This window comes from Acomys russatus, chromosome 16, assembly GCF_903995435.1.
Source record: "Acomys russatus chromosome 16, mAcoRus1.1, whole genome shotgun sequence".
In the NCBI taxonomy this organism is placed as follows: Eukaryota; Metazoa; Chordata; class Mammalia; order Rodentia; family Muridae; genus Acomys; species Acomys russatus.
In genome coordinates, this window is record NC_067152.1 from 723323 (window position 1) to 741367 (window position 18045).

At 48.9% G+C, this 18045-nt stretch overlaps 1 protein-coding gene across 2 annotated transcripts in view; it reads left to right on the top strand.

Moving 5' to 3' along the window:
• LOC127199925 (sedoheptulokinase) overlaps positions 1-18045 on the top strand; it is a 64522-nt gene that overhangs the window by 20727 nt on the left and 25750 nt on the right. The window contains exon 7 of one of the 2 annotated variants that reach the window (XM_051157918.1): positions 1747-2197. The exons of the other annotated variant lie outside the window; for it this stretch is intronic. Within the exon in view, the coding sequence (XP_051013875.1) occupies positions 1747-2159 (413 nt within the window). The 3' untranslated portion in view covers positions 2160-2197. Of the gene's footprint in view, positions 1-1746; positions 2198-18045 lie in introns of those variants that run through there. 2 annotated transcript variants of the gene reach the window in all.

The following is an 18045-nucleotide window of genomic DNA, read 5'->3' on the forward strand; positions in this document are numbered from 1 at the left end:
TTGAATTTATAGTCTGGATGCTTTGATGATGTGAGTCATGGCGGCACTCTAGAGTACTGGTTCTCACCGATGCCGAGGTAGTGTCGTCCCACCGAGTCACACCCTCAGCTTTAATCGTGGAGTTTTAAAACCCTGTTGAGGGCTGAGAAGATATCTTAGCTGGTAAAGTGAAAGCTTGAGGTCCCGAGTTTGGAATGCTAGCCTCCACATAACAGCTGGGCCCTGGGAAAGCTGCTATAGATGGGGCTGGTCACAGAGCTTGCCACCAGGCAGCGTCACTAGAGACTAGTGAGCTCCAGTTTTAGTGAGAGACCTTGCCTCAAAAGATAATGTGGAGAGCAGTCAAGGAAGACACCTGATGTCAACTTTTGTCCTCTACATGACCACATACACATGTGTACCCGACCCACATGTACCTGCCTGAACAAGTACCTGCAGCACACGTGTGTATACACACATACAAGGCTCCTCTGAGACCCGGTGTTGACCTCCCCATGCCCAGAAATGCCTATTTAGCTGGGACAGGGTGGAGCTAAGCATGGCGTTTTATGTGCCCTTCAGGTGAAGCTGATGCCGTTACTTTTCCCTGCTCTAGTTGGGACCAGCTGTGCCCTACCTCTGGGAGCTTTTCATAAATGCAGAATATCAAGGTCTGCCCCAGATTCCCCGAATCAGAAGCTGTGTTTATATCTCATATTTATATTTTGGGAACACCTACAGTCTTGGGCCCGATGGCTCTTCAACCTGGCTGCATCTCAGAATCTGCAGTCTAGACCAGTTCCATCAGGGGGCCTGGGAGTGGGTCCTACAGTTCCTTCAGAGCAACTCAGCTACTGCGGTGAACTTCACTTAGTAAGGAGCCCTGAACATGGATAATGTTTTCCCCATCAAAGTTGGATTTATTCTCCCCCAGCTAATGGAAAGTTAGAGATCAGAGTAATTTTTTTTCTTTTTATGGTGCTTGATATTGAACACAGGGCTCTAATCATGCAAGGCAGGTGCTCTACTCCCAAGCCATGCCCCAGCCCCCAAAGGGATTCTAATTTGAAAGCATATTGGAGAAAAACCCCCTTCTTTATTATTTATATTTTTAATTCTTTTTTGAGAGAGGGTCTGACTTTATAGAACAGGTTGGCTTTGATCTTATGATCCTTCTGCTTCAGATTTCTGAGTGCTGAGGTTATACCACACTCAGATAAATTTTTTTTTTTTTTTTAAAGAATGAAGAGCTAACATAGACTAGGGGACTAAAATCTGACTGGGACACTGCCTTGACATTAAGCAGCTGAAGAGAACAAACAATCCCTTCTTCCTGGGCCCCAGGCATCCCATCCCTGTAAGGAGAATGGCTTAGGCTGCTCTCACAGAGCAAGGATAGTTTAGTGCAGGATCCATGCAGTGACACTGCTAATGGCTCAAAAAGCTTGTTAATGGATGCTTGTGTTTGGCTCCTTAATGTCCTATAGCTGTGCTATAGTTACGATGCTCAGTTCAGGGTTAGGACTCACAACAATATGATGAAGTATCTCCCAGAAGCCTGGCTTCAGCTACAGGGAGGCCAGGGACTGGGATCTAGAGCAGAGTCTAGTCAGCCAGGCTGTGGATCTCTGAGCCCAGAAGCTTCCGGCCAGAGTGGGAGGAGAGCAGCAACAGCCAGACTTGTCCCTTCGTCCTGGGGATTCTAAAACAGTCTCTGCCTGCCACCAGGGGCTGCGTGGTCTCACACAGATCTTCCGTTTCTGACAGGCCTGGAGGTTGAAGAATCTACTGTCTATTCACGCATGATCCAGGCAGCTGCACAGCAGAAAGACACCCATCTCACCATCACCCCAACAGTGCTGGGGGAGAGGCACCTGCCAGACCAGCTGGCCTCTGTGACTAGCATCTCATCCTCTGACCTTTCCCTGGGGCATGTGACCCGGGCCCTGTGCAGAGGCATTGTTCAGAACCTGCATTCCATGCTTCCTTTTCAACAGCTCAAAGAGTGGGGTGTGGACCGCATGATGGGGAGTGGGAGTGCGCTGTCCAGGAACGAGGTGCTGAAACAGGAGGTCCAGAGGGCATTCCCTTTGCCCGTGTGCTTTGGGAAGGACGTAGATGCAGCCTTTGGGGCAGCTCTGGTCATGCTCCGAAGAGACCTTGGCCAGAAGGAGCCTTAGCTCAGCAAGCTCTATGGTTAAAGGAATGGTGGGACTTTTTCTCTAATTGACAATACTAACATAATCTCTGGGTTGTCCTTTTCCTGGACAGCTCTGTGGGCACACTGCAAATTATACTTGATTTTGAAGTATTATCTAGACTGATCAAGATCTTACCTTGAAGGCAAATGATAATCATTAACCAGACCCCAAACCAGTGCCTTCCACGAACAGGATCTTCTGAGAGCTGATTGCAAATGCAAATGCGGGAGGTAGAGAGAATGAGAGAGAGGTCCTTCCTGATGGTTTGCAGCAGGTGGCACCTCTTGGACAGCCTTGTCCCTCAGCTACAGCATGTTCTCCCCACGGGCACTGAAGCAGGACAGCTTGGAAGAGGCCGAGCTCCCTACGCTCTCCTGGCCATGTGGATTTGTTTCTGGGAAAGTGTTGTACCAAGGCGACCCTGGGTCCTCACAACAAAACTGGCTTGAAGGCACATCCCAGAGAAGAAAAGGCAGGTGGCACGGACAACAAAAGGGACCACAGAGCATTGTGATGGACCTCGTGGTTTTTAAAAAAAATTTTTTTTTTAAAAAATTTTTCGAGACAGGGCTTCTCTGTGTAGCCTTGGCTGTCCTGGACTTGCTTTGTAGACCAGGCTGGCCTCGAACTCACAGCGAGCCATCTGCCTCTGCCTCCCAAGTGCTGGGATTAAAGATGTGTGCCACTGTGCCCAGCAGGCACTGTGAACACCATTTTGACAGATTGTTTTTAAGATGGCAACAAGGCACCGGCCCTTTTTTATGACTGTGTACAGCTGTATGTCCCTGTAACCCCTGCCACGGGTAGCAGCCAGTTTCATGACTTATCCCTTGTCCCACAGGTCTCACCTCTTTCTTTACGGTGAAGATCTTGCTGGCCTCTGGTGGTTCTGGCTCAGTAGAAATGTCCTGTCTGGGAGGGCATGCATATTAGGATCAGAAAACACTATGTGCATGCACAGTACCTTCCAGGAGAGGGTCGCCTCATTGTGCCTACTTCTAGACTCCTAAAGGACCCAAGGCTGGGGGCACCTATGGCTTTGGAGAGATGGCATGTTGTCTCTTTGTATGAACCATTTTACAAGCTATATGATTGTGGGAGCCCCTTTGATGAACTTGTCTCCCACTGCTGACTACAGGTCAGAAAACTGAATAAAGTTCATTTTTTTCCCCAGAGTCTTGTCCCTCTGATAAACACACACCCCTCTGTCTAGGGGAAGCTGACATGACTGACAGGGCTGCAGGTACCTTCATGGGTAGATATGGTGGCACATGCTTTTAATCACAGCACTTGGGAGGCAGAGGCAGGTGGGTCTCACTGAGTTCCAGGTCTCCACAGTGAGCTCCAGGAGAGCCAGAGACACATAGAGAGACCCTGTCACGCGCACAAAAAAGCCTTGCCTGTGTCCCCCAGGGCAAGGACACACATCTTACACAAGCCAACCAGGTTTCCCTTAGCTAGGTGAGTTGGGACAGTCATTTTTCAGCCCTTGGAGTATGAGAGAGGAGGAAAGGCCGAGGGCTTCTTGGCAACCCTGCCAAGTGAAGAAGCACTGTTCTAGAACCCCTTAGCTCCCTAAGGTGCAGGTGTCCTCGCATCTTCAGAGAGCTGTGGGTAATGTATAAATAAAGATTAAGATTTTGAGCTGGTGCAATGGCTCACTGGGTAAACAGACTGGCTGCCAAGCCCAGTGACGATTCCTGTCCCTAGGATACATACTGTCCTCTGACCTCCACACCTGTGCAGTGGCACACGCATGTTGTGCCCCAAATTGATAAATAAATGTAATAATAATAATAATAAAAAAAGATGAAGATCTGGATGGGTGTCTTTTAAGCCACGGGGCCAACATGGCCTAGAACTCTGAGGCCTTTTCAGGCCACATGTCCACTCTGCCCTTGAGACCTGAGCCTTGGGGTCCAAGCTTGTTAGCTAAATGTGCTGCTACTGCCTCGCTTGTCTGTGACCTACATCTCCAGAGGAGGTGTGGTTGAACACTGTGTCAGGGCTTCTTTTCTCTGGCTTGAAGTTACAACCTACCCACTGCTTCAGCCCTCATTTATGCAAGGTGTCAGAAGATGCTGGAGGCCAGATGGTGAATTAGGCCGCTGCTAGCGTCAGGCTGGATATCAGCGCTCTAGTCTTAGGAGAACTTACGTTTTCTCTTCGTCTGACTTGCTTTGGCTGGGGAAATGTAAACAGAAGTGTGTCACTCTTGAGCAGATGTCTTTACCACATTCTCTTCCCGTTGTCCACGTGACTGGTACTTCAGAGAGTACAGAGTTTGTCTCACTGGGTTCCTGACTGAGAGCAATATGGCACTGAGTCTTTACCAGTCAGTGGAGGACACAACTGTGAGTGAGAAAGAAGCCTTGCTGTCTGGAGCCTTTGAGCTTTGGGGGCTGTTTTATTATCACAGCAGACCTTAATTTATCCTGACGCAGACACAAGAGCCATGGTGTCTGTGAAGTTTCCATGGTTCCCAGCGCAGACCAGACTAGTTTCACTTCCAGATCAACAGGGGAGCTGGGAACCAAACTCTTATATTTATGGTTGTGAGCCTAGCCTTTAATGGCTGAGCCATCTCTCCAGCCCTGGTCTACAAAGCAAGTCCAGGACAGCCAAGGCTACACAGAGAAACCTTGTCTCGAAAAACCAAAACCAACCAACCAACAAACAAACAAACAAAAAACAGGGGAGCTGGTAGGCCTGTCAGGTGGATGTGTGGGTGAGTTCCCACCCCCAGGAGATAAAATAAGCACGGTGACTACAGAAGTCTACACGCCCAGAAGGGGGAGTCATCAACTCCATGCAAGCGGCATCCAGCCAAATGCTTAGAGTTTCAATAACATGGAATATCTGTTGAGACCCACTGTGCAGTGTGAAACAAGCTAAGTCCTGCTTATTTGAACCCACTTAATCTTTATAATCTAGGGGCTGAGTAGTGTTATCCACATTTTACAGATGGAGAATCAGACACACCAAAAAGCTAAGAAACTTAGCGAAAGACAAGGCAAGGGGTCCCACTCCGAATCCCACTCTCTTTGTTTCACTTATTTAATCACTTTTGACCATTTTTTCTTTTTTTACATTAAAAAAATTTCTTTCAATATTGTTTCATCATATTCTTTCCCTTCCCTCAACTTCTCCTAGATTCCTCCCCCACCCCAACATTTTGTGCTCTTTCTCTCTATCCCCCAAGCAGAAACAACCAAAAAACCAACAAAGCAAAACCCCCAAAAGACAAGCGAACAAAGCCATAAAACAACAACACAAAAAGCACAGAGAGAGACACATACACAGACACATGCACATACACAGACACACACACACAGACACACAGACACACAAACAGACACACAGACACACACACAGACAGACACACACAGACACACACAGAGACACACACACAGACACACACACACAGACACACACAGACACAGACACACAGATAGACACACAGACACATACACATACAGACACACAGACATATACACAGACACATACACAGACACACAGACACACACACACAGAGACACATACACACACAGAGACACATACATACACAGACACAGACACACACACAGACACATATACACGCAGAAACATACACACACAGACACACACACAGAGACACATACATACACAGACACAGACACACACACAGACACATATACACGCAGAAACATACACACACAGATACACACACAGAGACACATACACACACAGACACATACACACACACAGAGACACGCACACAGATACACACATAGACACACAGACACAGACACACCCCCATACACACAACCACCACCACCAGAATCTGTTTTGTGTTGGTCAACAACTCCTGAGCATCAGGCCTTCCTTGGAGTGTGGTTGATATACCAGTGTCACTACCCTGGAGAAAAATGATTTTCCCTCCTCTAACAGATACCAATTGCAAGTAACTTTTTGATTGGGGGTGGGACTTTGTGACCACTCCCCCTCCTCTGTTCTAGGACCGTGTCTGGCTTTAATTTGCTCAGGTTTTGTTCGTGCTATCACGTCCTTTGTGAGTTCAAACACTGTTTCCTTAGAGTCATCCACTACTTCTGGTTCTTACAGGTTTTCTGCCTCCTCTTCCCCATAGTTCCCTGAGCCTCAAGGGGTGAGGTTTAGTGAAGATATTCCACTTAGGGCTGAGTGCGCCAATGTCTCTCACTGTCTGCACACTGTCTGGTTGTGGATCTCTGTGTGGTCATTTGGGTCTCTGGGTTCTAGCTGACTGTGGTGGCTGTGTGGGTCCCTGGTAGAGAGTGGTTTTACAGGTTGGTGGGATGTCATGAAGGAACGGAGGTGGCTGAGAGGAGAGGGTGTGTGTGTGTGTGTGTGTGTGTGTGTGTGTGTGTGTGTGTGTGTGGTAGGGGTGGGGGGAGGGGAGGAGGGCGCAGCAGGGAAGAATTAGACGATTAGAGGCACCCTGGGTCCACATGAGGAGGCTGAGTCCCAAAGGGATGAAGGAAGGCAGAGACCAGTCTCTGTAGAACTCTAGAGAGAAGGGTCAGGACAGGCACATGCATTCACATTAAAGCGTTGACACGTCCAGCAGTAACTTGGTCAGAGGGCAGATCAGAAGACGCCCCCAGGAGTTGTGGTAGGACAAGTTGGCCAAGCTGTGAAGGGTATATTCTCCTAAAGTCAGTGGAGTTTAGAGGGCAGGGTTTCCTGGGCCGATGATGTTGGTGGCGTGGACACTGGATGGAGGGTAGCTCCTACTGTAGGCAGCAGCCTCAGGAGAGAATGTAAAATGGCCTGGAGAGAGTTGGGCAGCTTGGCCCCACACAAGCCAGAGCGGTGAACTCCAGCCCACCCTTGCACGCAGCGGGCCCCTCTTGGCCCGTGACTGCAGCTACATACTGATTGTGTGGCTTTCGTGTTTTCTGTTTTGTTATTTTTTTCTTTCCCAAGTAGAACAGAAACCCCAGGAGGCAGGTCCCTGGGCTCTCTGCTCTCTTCTCTTCCACCCTAAGCTGCCCGTTGCTCATACTTGGAATGGTCTAGCAAAGCAGAAAACTACCTGTGTCTATGGCCCTGCCTAAAGGTCATGTGCCTGCTGCAGCAGCAAGGATACCACCTCCCAGTCAGTGCTATGGGCCCTGCCTGGTGTGAGTGAGTCTGTGTATGATTGTCATCCACTCTGCTCCCGGTGGGCAGAGGCTTTTTGTTCACCCTGTTGTACCACTGCGAGATTCTCAAAGCATGTGGCAAGGTTTCAGCCGTGGGCAACTGGACAGGTCAAGTGTTTTTGCTTTTGTTTGTTTGTTTGTTTGTTTGTTTTTAATGCTAAGGGGCAGGGCCGGATGATGGACTACCTCATGATCACTTCACACAAGGTCTTTTTTGTTTATTGACACAGGAAGACACACTAATAAAATATCTATCTTTAAAAAAAATCAACTCAGCATACTTTTTAATTCCTAAGATATGAACAATTGAAAGAGGCTTAATAAAAATGTCTTAGGAATAAATAATCTGGAGCACATTAAGCATACATTAAAACGTAAAAATCCATTCCAACCTAAGGGGGAAAAAAACCAGAAGGCAGGAAATGCATCAGGGCAAGTCTTTGACAGCAAGATAGTCTCAGTACAGAGATGCTTGCTGAACTGACTCATGAAACATTAAGCAAATCTTTTTTCCCCTTCATTATGAAGCAATTAGTCACAACCTCAGGCTAATGGCCGGACACAGCTCAGCAGTCAGCAGCTGTGCTTCTGAGAACATTAATTCCTCTGGCCTGCCTTGGCTCCTGGAGCTCAATGACCACCAGCTCATTAGCCCTAGCACGAAGAAGTAGCCGCACAGGTACAGCTCCCAGCTCAGTTTCTACAGCTGTGTTGAGCTCAGAGCGGCCTCTTCGGCTCCAATCTCTTTTCTGCCCCCACACAACCCTCTAGGCGCCTTTGTCCTTGTTTCCTGCCACTGCCCTGGGACAGCCCTGGAGAGCAGGGTCCAGTCTTCTGTGTTGACTATGGGTACCTCGTTTCTCCATCCAGCCCAGATGGTCAGTCCCTTCTGTTCCTGGAGGATGCTGACCCTTTTCTCTCCTCTAAACTTGCCCTCTTAGACTCATGTGGACACTCAGCGACACAGGCAGATCGCAGAAGGGAAGGTGGTTCTCATCCAGGTTTGTCATCTGTCACCTGGATCGGGGGCCCCTTGAAGCCTTTTAAAATCTGGGAAGGGAAACAGAAAAGTCAGTAAGTTGAGTCCCAGGTGAGATTTAAGGAGCTCAGGTCAGCCAGGTAGCGCCTACCCCTGCTCCCTGGGGTTGGGACTGGCCCCGGTCACCCCTACCTTCTGTTAAAGAAAGGCCTTTTAATTTTTTCCACCTTTAGTATCTTTTCACCTGAGAAATAATTTACCTGACTAAATGTATATAGGCATATACAGACCAGATGTTTGTTAATAATATAAGGAAATTTATTTTAGGGTCAGGCGTGGAGGTGCACACCTTTCATCCAGCACTCAGGAGGCAGAGGCAGGTGAGTTTGAGGCCAGACTGCTCTAAAGAGTGAGTTCCAGGACAGCCAGCCTATTTAGAGAGACTGTCTCAAAACAAACAAACAAACAAGAAATTTATTTTAAAACAATTATTTGTTATACACAGACATAATTTCCACCCTTTGTTAACTCAAAGCTGAATACTAACGAGGTGAATGAGTTTGTCTAACAAAATCCACCCAAACACACTGATTTAACACATGCTAAAAATGTTAGGAAAATACTAAAAGTCTTTGTTTTCTATAATTCCACCATTATTATTATTTTTTTTGTTTTGTTTTTCGAGACTTGGCCATCCTGGACTCACTTTGTAGACTAGGCTGGCCTCGAACTCACAGCGATCCACCTGCCTCTGCCTCCCGAGTGCTGGGATTAAAGGCGTGTGCCACCACGCCCGGCTCTAACCACCATTATATTTTTATTGCAGACAACTTTGTATGCACAAGTGAAACACTGCAGTTTGTACCATACAATCTTAGCCATGGTACTTCAGGCTTTGAGCATTGGCTTGTGAGCCATGGAGGTACATGCAGTTGACCACTGAGCCATCTCTCTCTGCACTGCTTGAGGGACACGCAATTCAAAGCAAACCTGCCTTGTGTTCAGAACTAAGGCTGTAATGAAGTTGTGCAATGTGACATTCGCAGGCCAGTGTTGCCAGAAACACCTCAGACACATTATGTACTTGATGTTGAATTAAGTTTGGAGCCTTCGAGCCGGGTGTGGTAGCACACGCCTTTAATCCCAGCACTCGGGCGGCAGAGGCATGTGGGTCGCTTCGAGTTCAAAGCCAACCTGGTCTACAAAGTGAGTCCAGGACAGCCAAGGCTACACAGATAAACCCTGTCTCAAAAAACAAACAAACAAAACCAAACAAAAAGTTTGGAGTCTTCAGAAGCCTGTTATTGTTGCCTTTTTCCTCCTTCCTATCCTTAGATTTAATAATGTGAGCACATTGGAGTTTGTAGCCCACAGTTTGGGAAGCTTTACTTGGTTTCTGGCTGTGCCACTCTAGCCTCGTACCTCAGAAGAAGAGCCAGGTGTGGTGGCTAATTTCTGTAATCCCAGCACTTTGGATGCAGAAGCATGAATGTTAGTGCAAGTTTGAGGCTAGTCTGGTCTACACAGCATGTTCCAGGTGAGCCAGGGCTACATAGGCAGATCTACTTAAAACAAAAAACAAAAAACAAAAAAACAAAACAACAAATAGAAATCCTAGAGAAACTCAAGCAGAGAGAAGCAATTCAGTTCCTACAGCCAGGATCAAGATCTCATCTTAAATCAGTGTGGTCTCTGGCAGCACTCAGAGAAAACGGTGGCCCTGGATGACCTCAGTGGCCTTTCGTGTCTTTCACACCTGGTTTTGCCCAGTCACTTGTCAGTGTGTCTTTCAACTGTTCTCCAGTGTTGGCTCTTTCCATATCAGTCAGTCAGAGTTTAGTAAAAAGCCTGTCCCTGGAAGTCATCGTGAAAACTCGCTTGACTTCCGGGGATTTTAGTGGGCACCTTGTCACACAGATCCAAGAACACCGTGTTTCAGGTTATGACTCAGAAAACCTCACCGATTGTTGTGATGCCAAAAGATAAGATTTGTCCTTGTCACCTGTGCTCAGCACAAATGGCAGTCAGTTAAAGTCACAGGAAACCACAATCCATGCCTGTTGCTTCGGGCAAGGCACAGTGCAGGTTCACAGTGATGGTGAGCACAAGGGCTCCTATTGCCCCAGGCCATTCGAAATCTCAGAAGCAAGTCCCCAAAACAAGAAGTACAATCTCAACCTAGCATTAGGAAGCTCCAGAGAGACCGTGCAGCCATCGCTGTGCTTGGGCACGTCACGTAGCCTGGCTGTATGACAGGGACAGAGTCATACCCAGTGGGCTAGAGAGATGGCTGGGTCAGGAACAGCACTTGCTATTGGACTTGAGTTCAAATTCCCAACACCCTATAAAAAGTCAGGCATGGCTGCATGTGCCTGTAATCCCACTGTTGGGGTGGTAGGGAGATAGACACAGGTAAATCCTGGGGCCTTACTGGCCAGCCAGTCAGGTAGATGCTTCTAACCTCAGTGTAGACTGAAGCAGAGCGTGAGAGAGAAGACACCTGATATCCTGCTCTGGGTCCTGCAAATGCATGCACCCCCCAACCTACACATGCACACCCCCACAGACACCTACACACGCACACCCCCACACACTATACTTAGTTCATGAAAGCTTTTGTGATAATCCAATGGAACAATATGTATATACCAACCTGGAACATTCTTTTTTTTTTTTTTCGAGACAGGGTTTCTCTGTGTAGCCTTGGCTGTCCTGGACTAACTTTGTAGACCAGGTTGGCCTCGAACTTACAGTGATCCGCCTGCCTCTGCCTCCCAAGTGCTGGGATTAACCTGGAATGTTCTATAAGTGTCCCCAACCATTGCTGTTGTTGCCACTGGAACCACAGGGCCCCCTGTCACAGGAAGTATACAGGCTGAATTTTCTGAAGGAGTTAGCATGTGATCAGTTTAGGTGGGGCCCTTGACAGGGAAGGGCCGTGGAGGTAAGACTGAATGGCAGAATCGTGACATCTGTACTTCTTGCCTGGCACCTGAAGACTGCTAAGTAGGTGGACAAGATGGATGGTGCAGGTGGCTTGGGCAGAAGGAGGGCAGAGGAAGAGTGAGGACATGGGCGAGGATAGCTGGAAAGCCACCTCCTGTCCCGTGATGATAGCAGATGGGTCCCAGTGGAAGACAAGATGGGTGGGCTATGGGCTAAAGACACAGAGCTGAAGGCTGGGGTGTCTTTCAGCAATGTGGACCCCTGGAAGGTTGACTGGTGCTCAGGAATCAGGAGTGGGGAGGCACTTGGGGCCTCCCAGCTGAGAGAAAGGGGATGGGTGGGAGGCCTAGAAGTTGAACACAGACAGAGAGGTCAGAGAAGGAGAGGCTGAGGACGAGAGAGAACATCAGATTAGAGGACCAGAAGAGAGTCCTTTTACAGTCAGTTGGGGGAGGCTTAATTTGGACAGAGCATGAGACAAGCTGAGAGGAGGCTTTCTGTCCCCACCTACAGACTCAGGGAGGAGAGGAACCCTGTGTCTGCAGGGACAATGACAAGAAGGGGCAGCTGTGGAGACAGAAGCAGCTGCTGGAGACTAAGATTTGGGGTGCTGTCTAGGGAAGATAGAGCTTCAGTGGGGGAGGTGAGGGAGCTCTGCAGCGATGTTGTGGTGATGTCAATAATGCCAATGAACCAGAAGGAAGGCTACCTACCACTGCGCACTTGAAATGGTTAGGATGTTAAAGTTTTGGCTCTCCATATCTTACCACAATTTAAAAATGAGAGTAAGCTCTTGGAATCGTATTAATTGGAGCTAAAATGGTTTGTGAAACAGAGTTGTGTGATGAGGAATGGTTTGCTAAGCATGGCTCTCAAGCCCGGACTAGTCACATGACCTGCATAACTGGCTAATACCTTGGTGCCACAGGTTTCTCCTCTGCAACTTAAGTATGACAGTTTTTGGCCACCCCCTGGCCAGGGTAGTTGCAGGGCCTGGAAGGTGGGTGTGGGGAAGCCTTGGATGGCATATCTGCAGGGTGCCTGGGAGTCGCTGTGCTCTGATGCTGCCCTCCACTCTGGGCCAGCTTATGTACTACTCCAGGTGGGGCTGCTGTGGCTGCTCCGCTCAGGACATCTGAGCTATGGCTTATTATTATTATTATTTTTTAAAATATATTTTATTAATTTATTCATATTACATCTCAATGGTTATCCCATCCCTTCTATCCTCCCATTCCTCCCTCCCTCCCATTTTCCCCTTACTCCCCTCCCCTATGACTGTGACTGAGGGGGACCTCCTCCCCCTATATATGCTCATAGGGTATCAAGTCTCTTCTTGGTAGTCTGCTATTCTTCCTCTGAATGCCACCAGGCATCCCCATCCAGGGGACGTGGTCTTATTTGAAAGAAAGAAAGAAATAGAAAGGAAAGGACATGTCTGCTCTTAGGCATGGTAGAAGAGAGAGTCTATTGTAAATAAAGGGAGAGCATAGCTAGAGGCAGAAATATCTAGGGGTGTCCAGAGGGGTTGGGACCCTGAGCCATGTGGGCAGTGGGAACGAAGGAAGGAAGGGAGAGAGGAGAGAGGGAACCAGGTGTAGTATGTAGGAGGCCAAAGGTACAAAAATGGGTGGGTGTCCAAAATATCTGGATTATATAGGGAAGAGCCTCTGCGGAAAAAGGTAGCCCAGCCCCTGGTTTGGAGAGTTCCAGGTAGAGGGCTGGGTATGCTAGCCATATCCTGTAAGGGACTGAGGGGTGCTGGGAAAACCTAGAGGCCGAACACACTTTGATATGTTAAATAGGCACCTCAGCATCTCTGGTTTGTCAGGGATGGGGTAGGTGGGGTTGGGGTGGGTGGGTCGAACTGTCTCATAGTTTACACCGCTCCGGTTTCCTAGAGGCAGCTACTTGGATGGCTTCTGCAGGACGTTTGTGTGTGCAGCCTGCATGTCCTACTGTGTGCGATGGATGAACCTGCCTCCTGGCTGTTAGGATGGCAGTAAGGGAAGTGAGAAATCAACACACTCAATTTTTAAAAAAAAAAAGGTATTGTGTTCTTTTATTCACTAAAGAACCCTAGTTGAGTAACGCTCTGTCCTGGAAGGTCTAGAGACCCCCAAACTTTATCTCTTCCCTGGGTTTGAGTACACAGGAACCCAGAGGCCCAAAGGAAGCAGAGACAAGAGAGGTGACTTCAGGGTCCCATTTCTGTTCACTTTGAAAACATGGCAGATTTAGGACACTGGGCTTTGCCTCTCTGGCTGTGACAGTCGTTTGGGGAAGCTGCTCCCCAGACTGTGACATACAGGAGATGGTTTGGAAATTCAAGGCGCTCTTATCCTGAGAGCCAAGGCATAGCTCAGACTGGAAGGGGCTGCCGGTGGCTAAGTGCATCTTTGCCCTGGCATGGCTGGAGGCGGGGCGATGGCTGTGGTTTCTGAAAAAGGGCAAAAATGATGGGAAAAGCTTTGGGATCCTCTGGGAATCGGAGCCGTGGCAACAGCAGCTGCTGCCGTTGCTGGAAATGTTTCCTTGAGTGCCAGAGTATGCCCAGAGCCCACCCCTGCTGTGCATCCAGGGAGGGGTGAGGACCCTCACAGAGACAGGAAGGCCATTCTTACCACATACCAGCCCAGCTCTCCCACAAAGAACAGCTCCAAGGTACTGGCTTCATTTGGGGTGTGCCTGTACTTAGCCGGTAAGTTCCTCTCAACTGGTGGCCTGCCACTGTCCAGCTGTGTGTGGTTCTGCAGGGTTCTGAGGGCCTCAGTTACCCTATCTGAAAACTGGGGAGTACAGTGGCTGCCTCAGGGGTTGCTCGGAGGCAGAAGCAACAGTGCCTAAGTGCTTAACTGGGCTGGGTCTGTAGGCAGTGGGTCCCTGAAAAAGATGGCTAGTATTGGAGCTCCTGCAGCAGGAATGAGGAAACTGCAGCTGCTGTAGAGGCCAGAGGTTTGTGCGTAGCTGGTAGCTTTCAGTGTGTGGGCTTTGCTGTGCAGAGAGGTGCAGGGCTGGCTGGGACAGCCTGAGTTCCTGTTCTGACTCCTGTCAGTTGTTAGCAGAGCTCCTCTGTCCTTCATTTTCCTGGCGTAGCAAGCCGGAAATCCCGCTCACTTCTCTGTCTTTGCTGGGCTGATACTTGGGTCTCGTAGAAATGGTTGCAATGTGTCTGACTACGCTTTCCCAGTGTCTCAGAATCACAGGCAGCCAGAGGGAGATGCTCTCAAGATTCTAATGGGAGGGAGGCTTTAGACATAGAGGCAAGCAGGAGAAGCACACTCTGGATGTCCCCATGGCCTAGAGAGAAAGGAGGGATACCTTCCCCTGCAAAGCCAGACTAAATATCACCCAAGGAAAGGCAGATCCAGAGTTAAGGTGGGTCTGGTGGGCAGGTTTTCAAGACAGCCCTTGAGTGTGCAGGGGTCATGGCCCTGGCATAAACCAGAACCTTCACCTACACCAGAAAACCAACAGGTGTTTGCCTAAAACACAGTCGGATTCCCTGGATCACTGCACCATCTACTTGTGTGACAGGGACATCATGTGGGGCTCATGTCCATGGCATACTTCAGGCGTGGCTATGGCAGCCTCTCTTGCCACTGTTTCCTTCTCTTCCATTTCAGATTCCCCCTCCACTCCTTCCCCGTACCGCCACTGAAATCGTCTCACCCTTAAACTTGGAGAAGCTTGGTTTTCAATGGGGGGTTGGATGTAGAATGTGGGTCACTTCCCGGTTTCCTGGTTTAGTTTGGTTTGGCTCAGTCCAAGGAAGAAGCAAAGACCCAACCAATAATTGTCACTGTCGCTGCAAAGTTCATGGAGAGTCCTGCTGGTAGCTTCTCTCTTGTTGGGCTGTGAATAGCAGCTGGCCAAGATTGCTCTACTCCTGTTTGTAGCCAGCATTATCTAAGTGGCAACTACGGACATCCAGGGCGCACACGGCGGGGCGGGGGTGGGGTAGGGGTGGGGGTGGGGGTGGGCAGGTACGACATGTACCTTATCTGTACTTTGCTTAGGGTCTGGCGTATTTTAGGATGATGCCTGCTTGACCAGGAGGGTGTTGTATGTTTGGAGCTTATACTTGGTCCCAGGAGTAGGAGTGCCTGGTCTGATCAGCCCTCAGGCCTTGCTGTGGAGGTTAGGACCATGTTAACATGTGAGCAGTAGGCCCGAGCCTTCCAAAGAGGTAGCAATATGCCAGAGATACTCTCAATCTAATCTAGGTTCCTCCTGGTCACTGTGTGACATCTCTCTGGGCTTCAGCTTCCACATCTGCGAGAGATTTACCTCTTAGAGAGGTGAGGACTACGTAAAAATAGATGGATGCTTGTGTTGTACACAGCGTGTGCTCAAACCTGCTGGCCAATCTTAGTCTCATTTGCCTCCTGTTTTAGTTTTAGTTGATTTTTACTGTGCTTGGAGTGGAACCCAGGGCTTCACGTGTATTCATGTGTTCTATGACCGAATCACATGCCCAGCCCTGCTGAGCTTTTAAAAATCACTACAACTCCCCAGACTATACACAGTCTTGGGCAGGAAGCTGAAAGGGCTTCCTGTTGCTTGTCTAATCCCAGTCCCATTCTGTTTCTTGGTTTTCAAGGCCAACCGCTTCTGGTCCTATTGTTCCTGTTGCCTGTCTGACCTGCAGCACAGTATAGATGATGGAGCTGAGTGACGGGCTGAGCAAACGAGGAGTGGTGAGGGGGGGGGGGGGCTTTCTGTTCTGGGAGCACTCTCTGCTGCAGCGGCCCAGGATTGGACAACCCCAGGTGCTCCTGAGAGCACACCGGCAGGGGAAGCAGCTATGCTCTGCCAGTCACAGGCTGGGACTGGTCAGGCCTCCTCATTTTCTTTTTGGTGACTCTGAACATTCGTCCACAGCAGATTCATGGGCCTGGCCATGCACTCGGGGTTTGTGCTGCCTGAATTTTCCCTTGAAAACAAAGGACCCAAGAGACCTGCCCCACCTCTATCAGTGGCCGCTTTCCAGAAGGCAGACACAGCTGGAATGTTCATTTCCCTGTGAATTGAGAAGGAAGACACTCAGTGTCTGATCACTCTTATTTCTCTCACAGAGTCCAACACAACCTTTCCTTTTCTAAAAATATGTTTTAAAGTTTATTCTTGCTGGGTGTGGTGGCTCATGTCTTTAGTCCCAGCACTTGAGAAGGCAGAGGCAGGTGGATCTCTGTGAGTTTGAAGCCATCCTGGTCTACAAAGTGAGTCCAGGACAGCCAGGGTTCTGTTACATGGAGAAAAAACCCAAACCAAACCAACCAAACAAAAACACCCCCTAAAAAAATTCCCTTCCAGAAGTTTTCTCTGAGAATGTTATACATGGATACACTTTATTTTAATCCACCCCTGTGCCACCCTCTCAATTTCATTTTTTTACTCCTCCTCCTCCTTCTCCTCCTCCTCTTCCTCTCCTCCCTCCTCCTCCTCCTCCCTCCTCCTCCTCCTCCTCCTCCTCCTCTTCTTCTTCTTCTTTTTCTTCTTCTTCTTCTTCTTCTTCTTCTTCTTCTTCTTCTTCTTCTTCTTCTTCTTCTTCTTCTTCTTCTTCTTCTCCTTCTTCTTCTTCCTAATGTGCACAGGAATGGGATCATCCATTGGAGTGCAGGCAATTTGCCAGGGGCCACGCTACTGAAGAAAACTGACTTTCCTTCCCCGAGTCGTCACCAACTTCCAATAACTCATCGGTAGGGATAGGTCCCCTCGACTCCCCTCACTGAAGTATGGATCAAGTGGGTCTTGTACAGGAAACTATAGCTGCAGTGGGTCCTCCAACATAGCAGCCAGGTCATGTCCACAGACATTGTTTCACATGGTCCTCCTGGATCTCAGGCTCTTACCTGAAGGCTTTTTGGCTCTTCTTCCGTGATGCTCCCTGAGCCTTGGTGGGAAGCGAGGCAACACGGCTTTTTAATGCAAAGTTTCTGCTGGGCAGGGGTCAAAGGGCCTGGGAGGAAGCAAGCAGGTGTACAGAGATAGTTGGACAACAAGGTGGACTGTGCTAAAAGGGATATCAGGATGGATAGGCAGGAGCCTGGTCTCTGTGAAGGTTCAGGAATGAGGGCCATTGCTGAGGTAAGTATACTAGTGCTGGATTTTAAGGGAGGGAACATTTGAGAGGTGAGGAGATTTGGGAAGAGAGGAGGAGAAGAAAGCACTCCAAGTGTGTGGATCTTCTCTTCCCTGGGGGGGCTATTGGCCACCACCCACGAAGGTATGAGGAGCAGAAGGCAAGGCACAGGCCTCAGAAGACCGTAAGGAACCACTTCAGGGAGATAGATCTTATTGTTTGGGAAGAACAAAGGCTCTATAGCCCTTGAGGAAGGGTTGGGGGGCTCCCAGGATAGGTGTACATAATTGGTTGGAATTAGGCACTTCAAGGATGCTTAATTTGCATTTGGCAGTACACTCCTATCATAAGAACAGGACACAGTACCTAGTTATCCTATAGGCTCAGGGAGGGAGAGCTAGCAAGGAATTTTGTCAAAGGCCGTATATCAAATGTGGCTAGGGGCATCTATGCCTAAAGACACTCTCCAGATGAGAGTAGGAGGCCCTGCTGGGGGGAGGGAGTCCTCCATCTAGTGCCAAGCTCAGAATGGCTATCCAGACTGAGAGGACTGCAACCTCAAACAGCAGGGTCCTGCCAACATCTCCTCCCACCCCCCATTTTATTTTATAACAGAGAAGTGTCATCATGAGCTTTAAGAAACCTATCATTTATAGCAGAAGGATCTAGGGTCTGGTAGCATACTGTGGC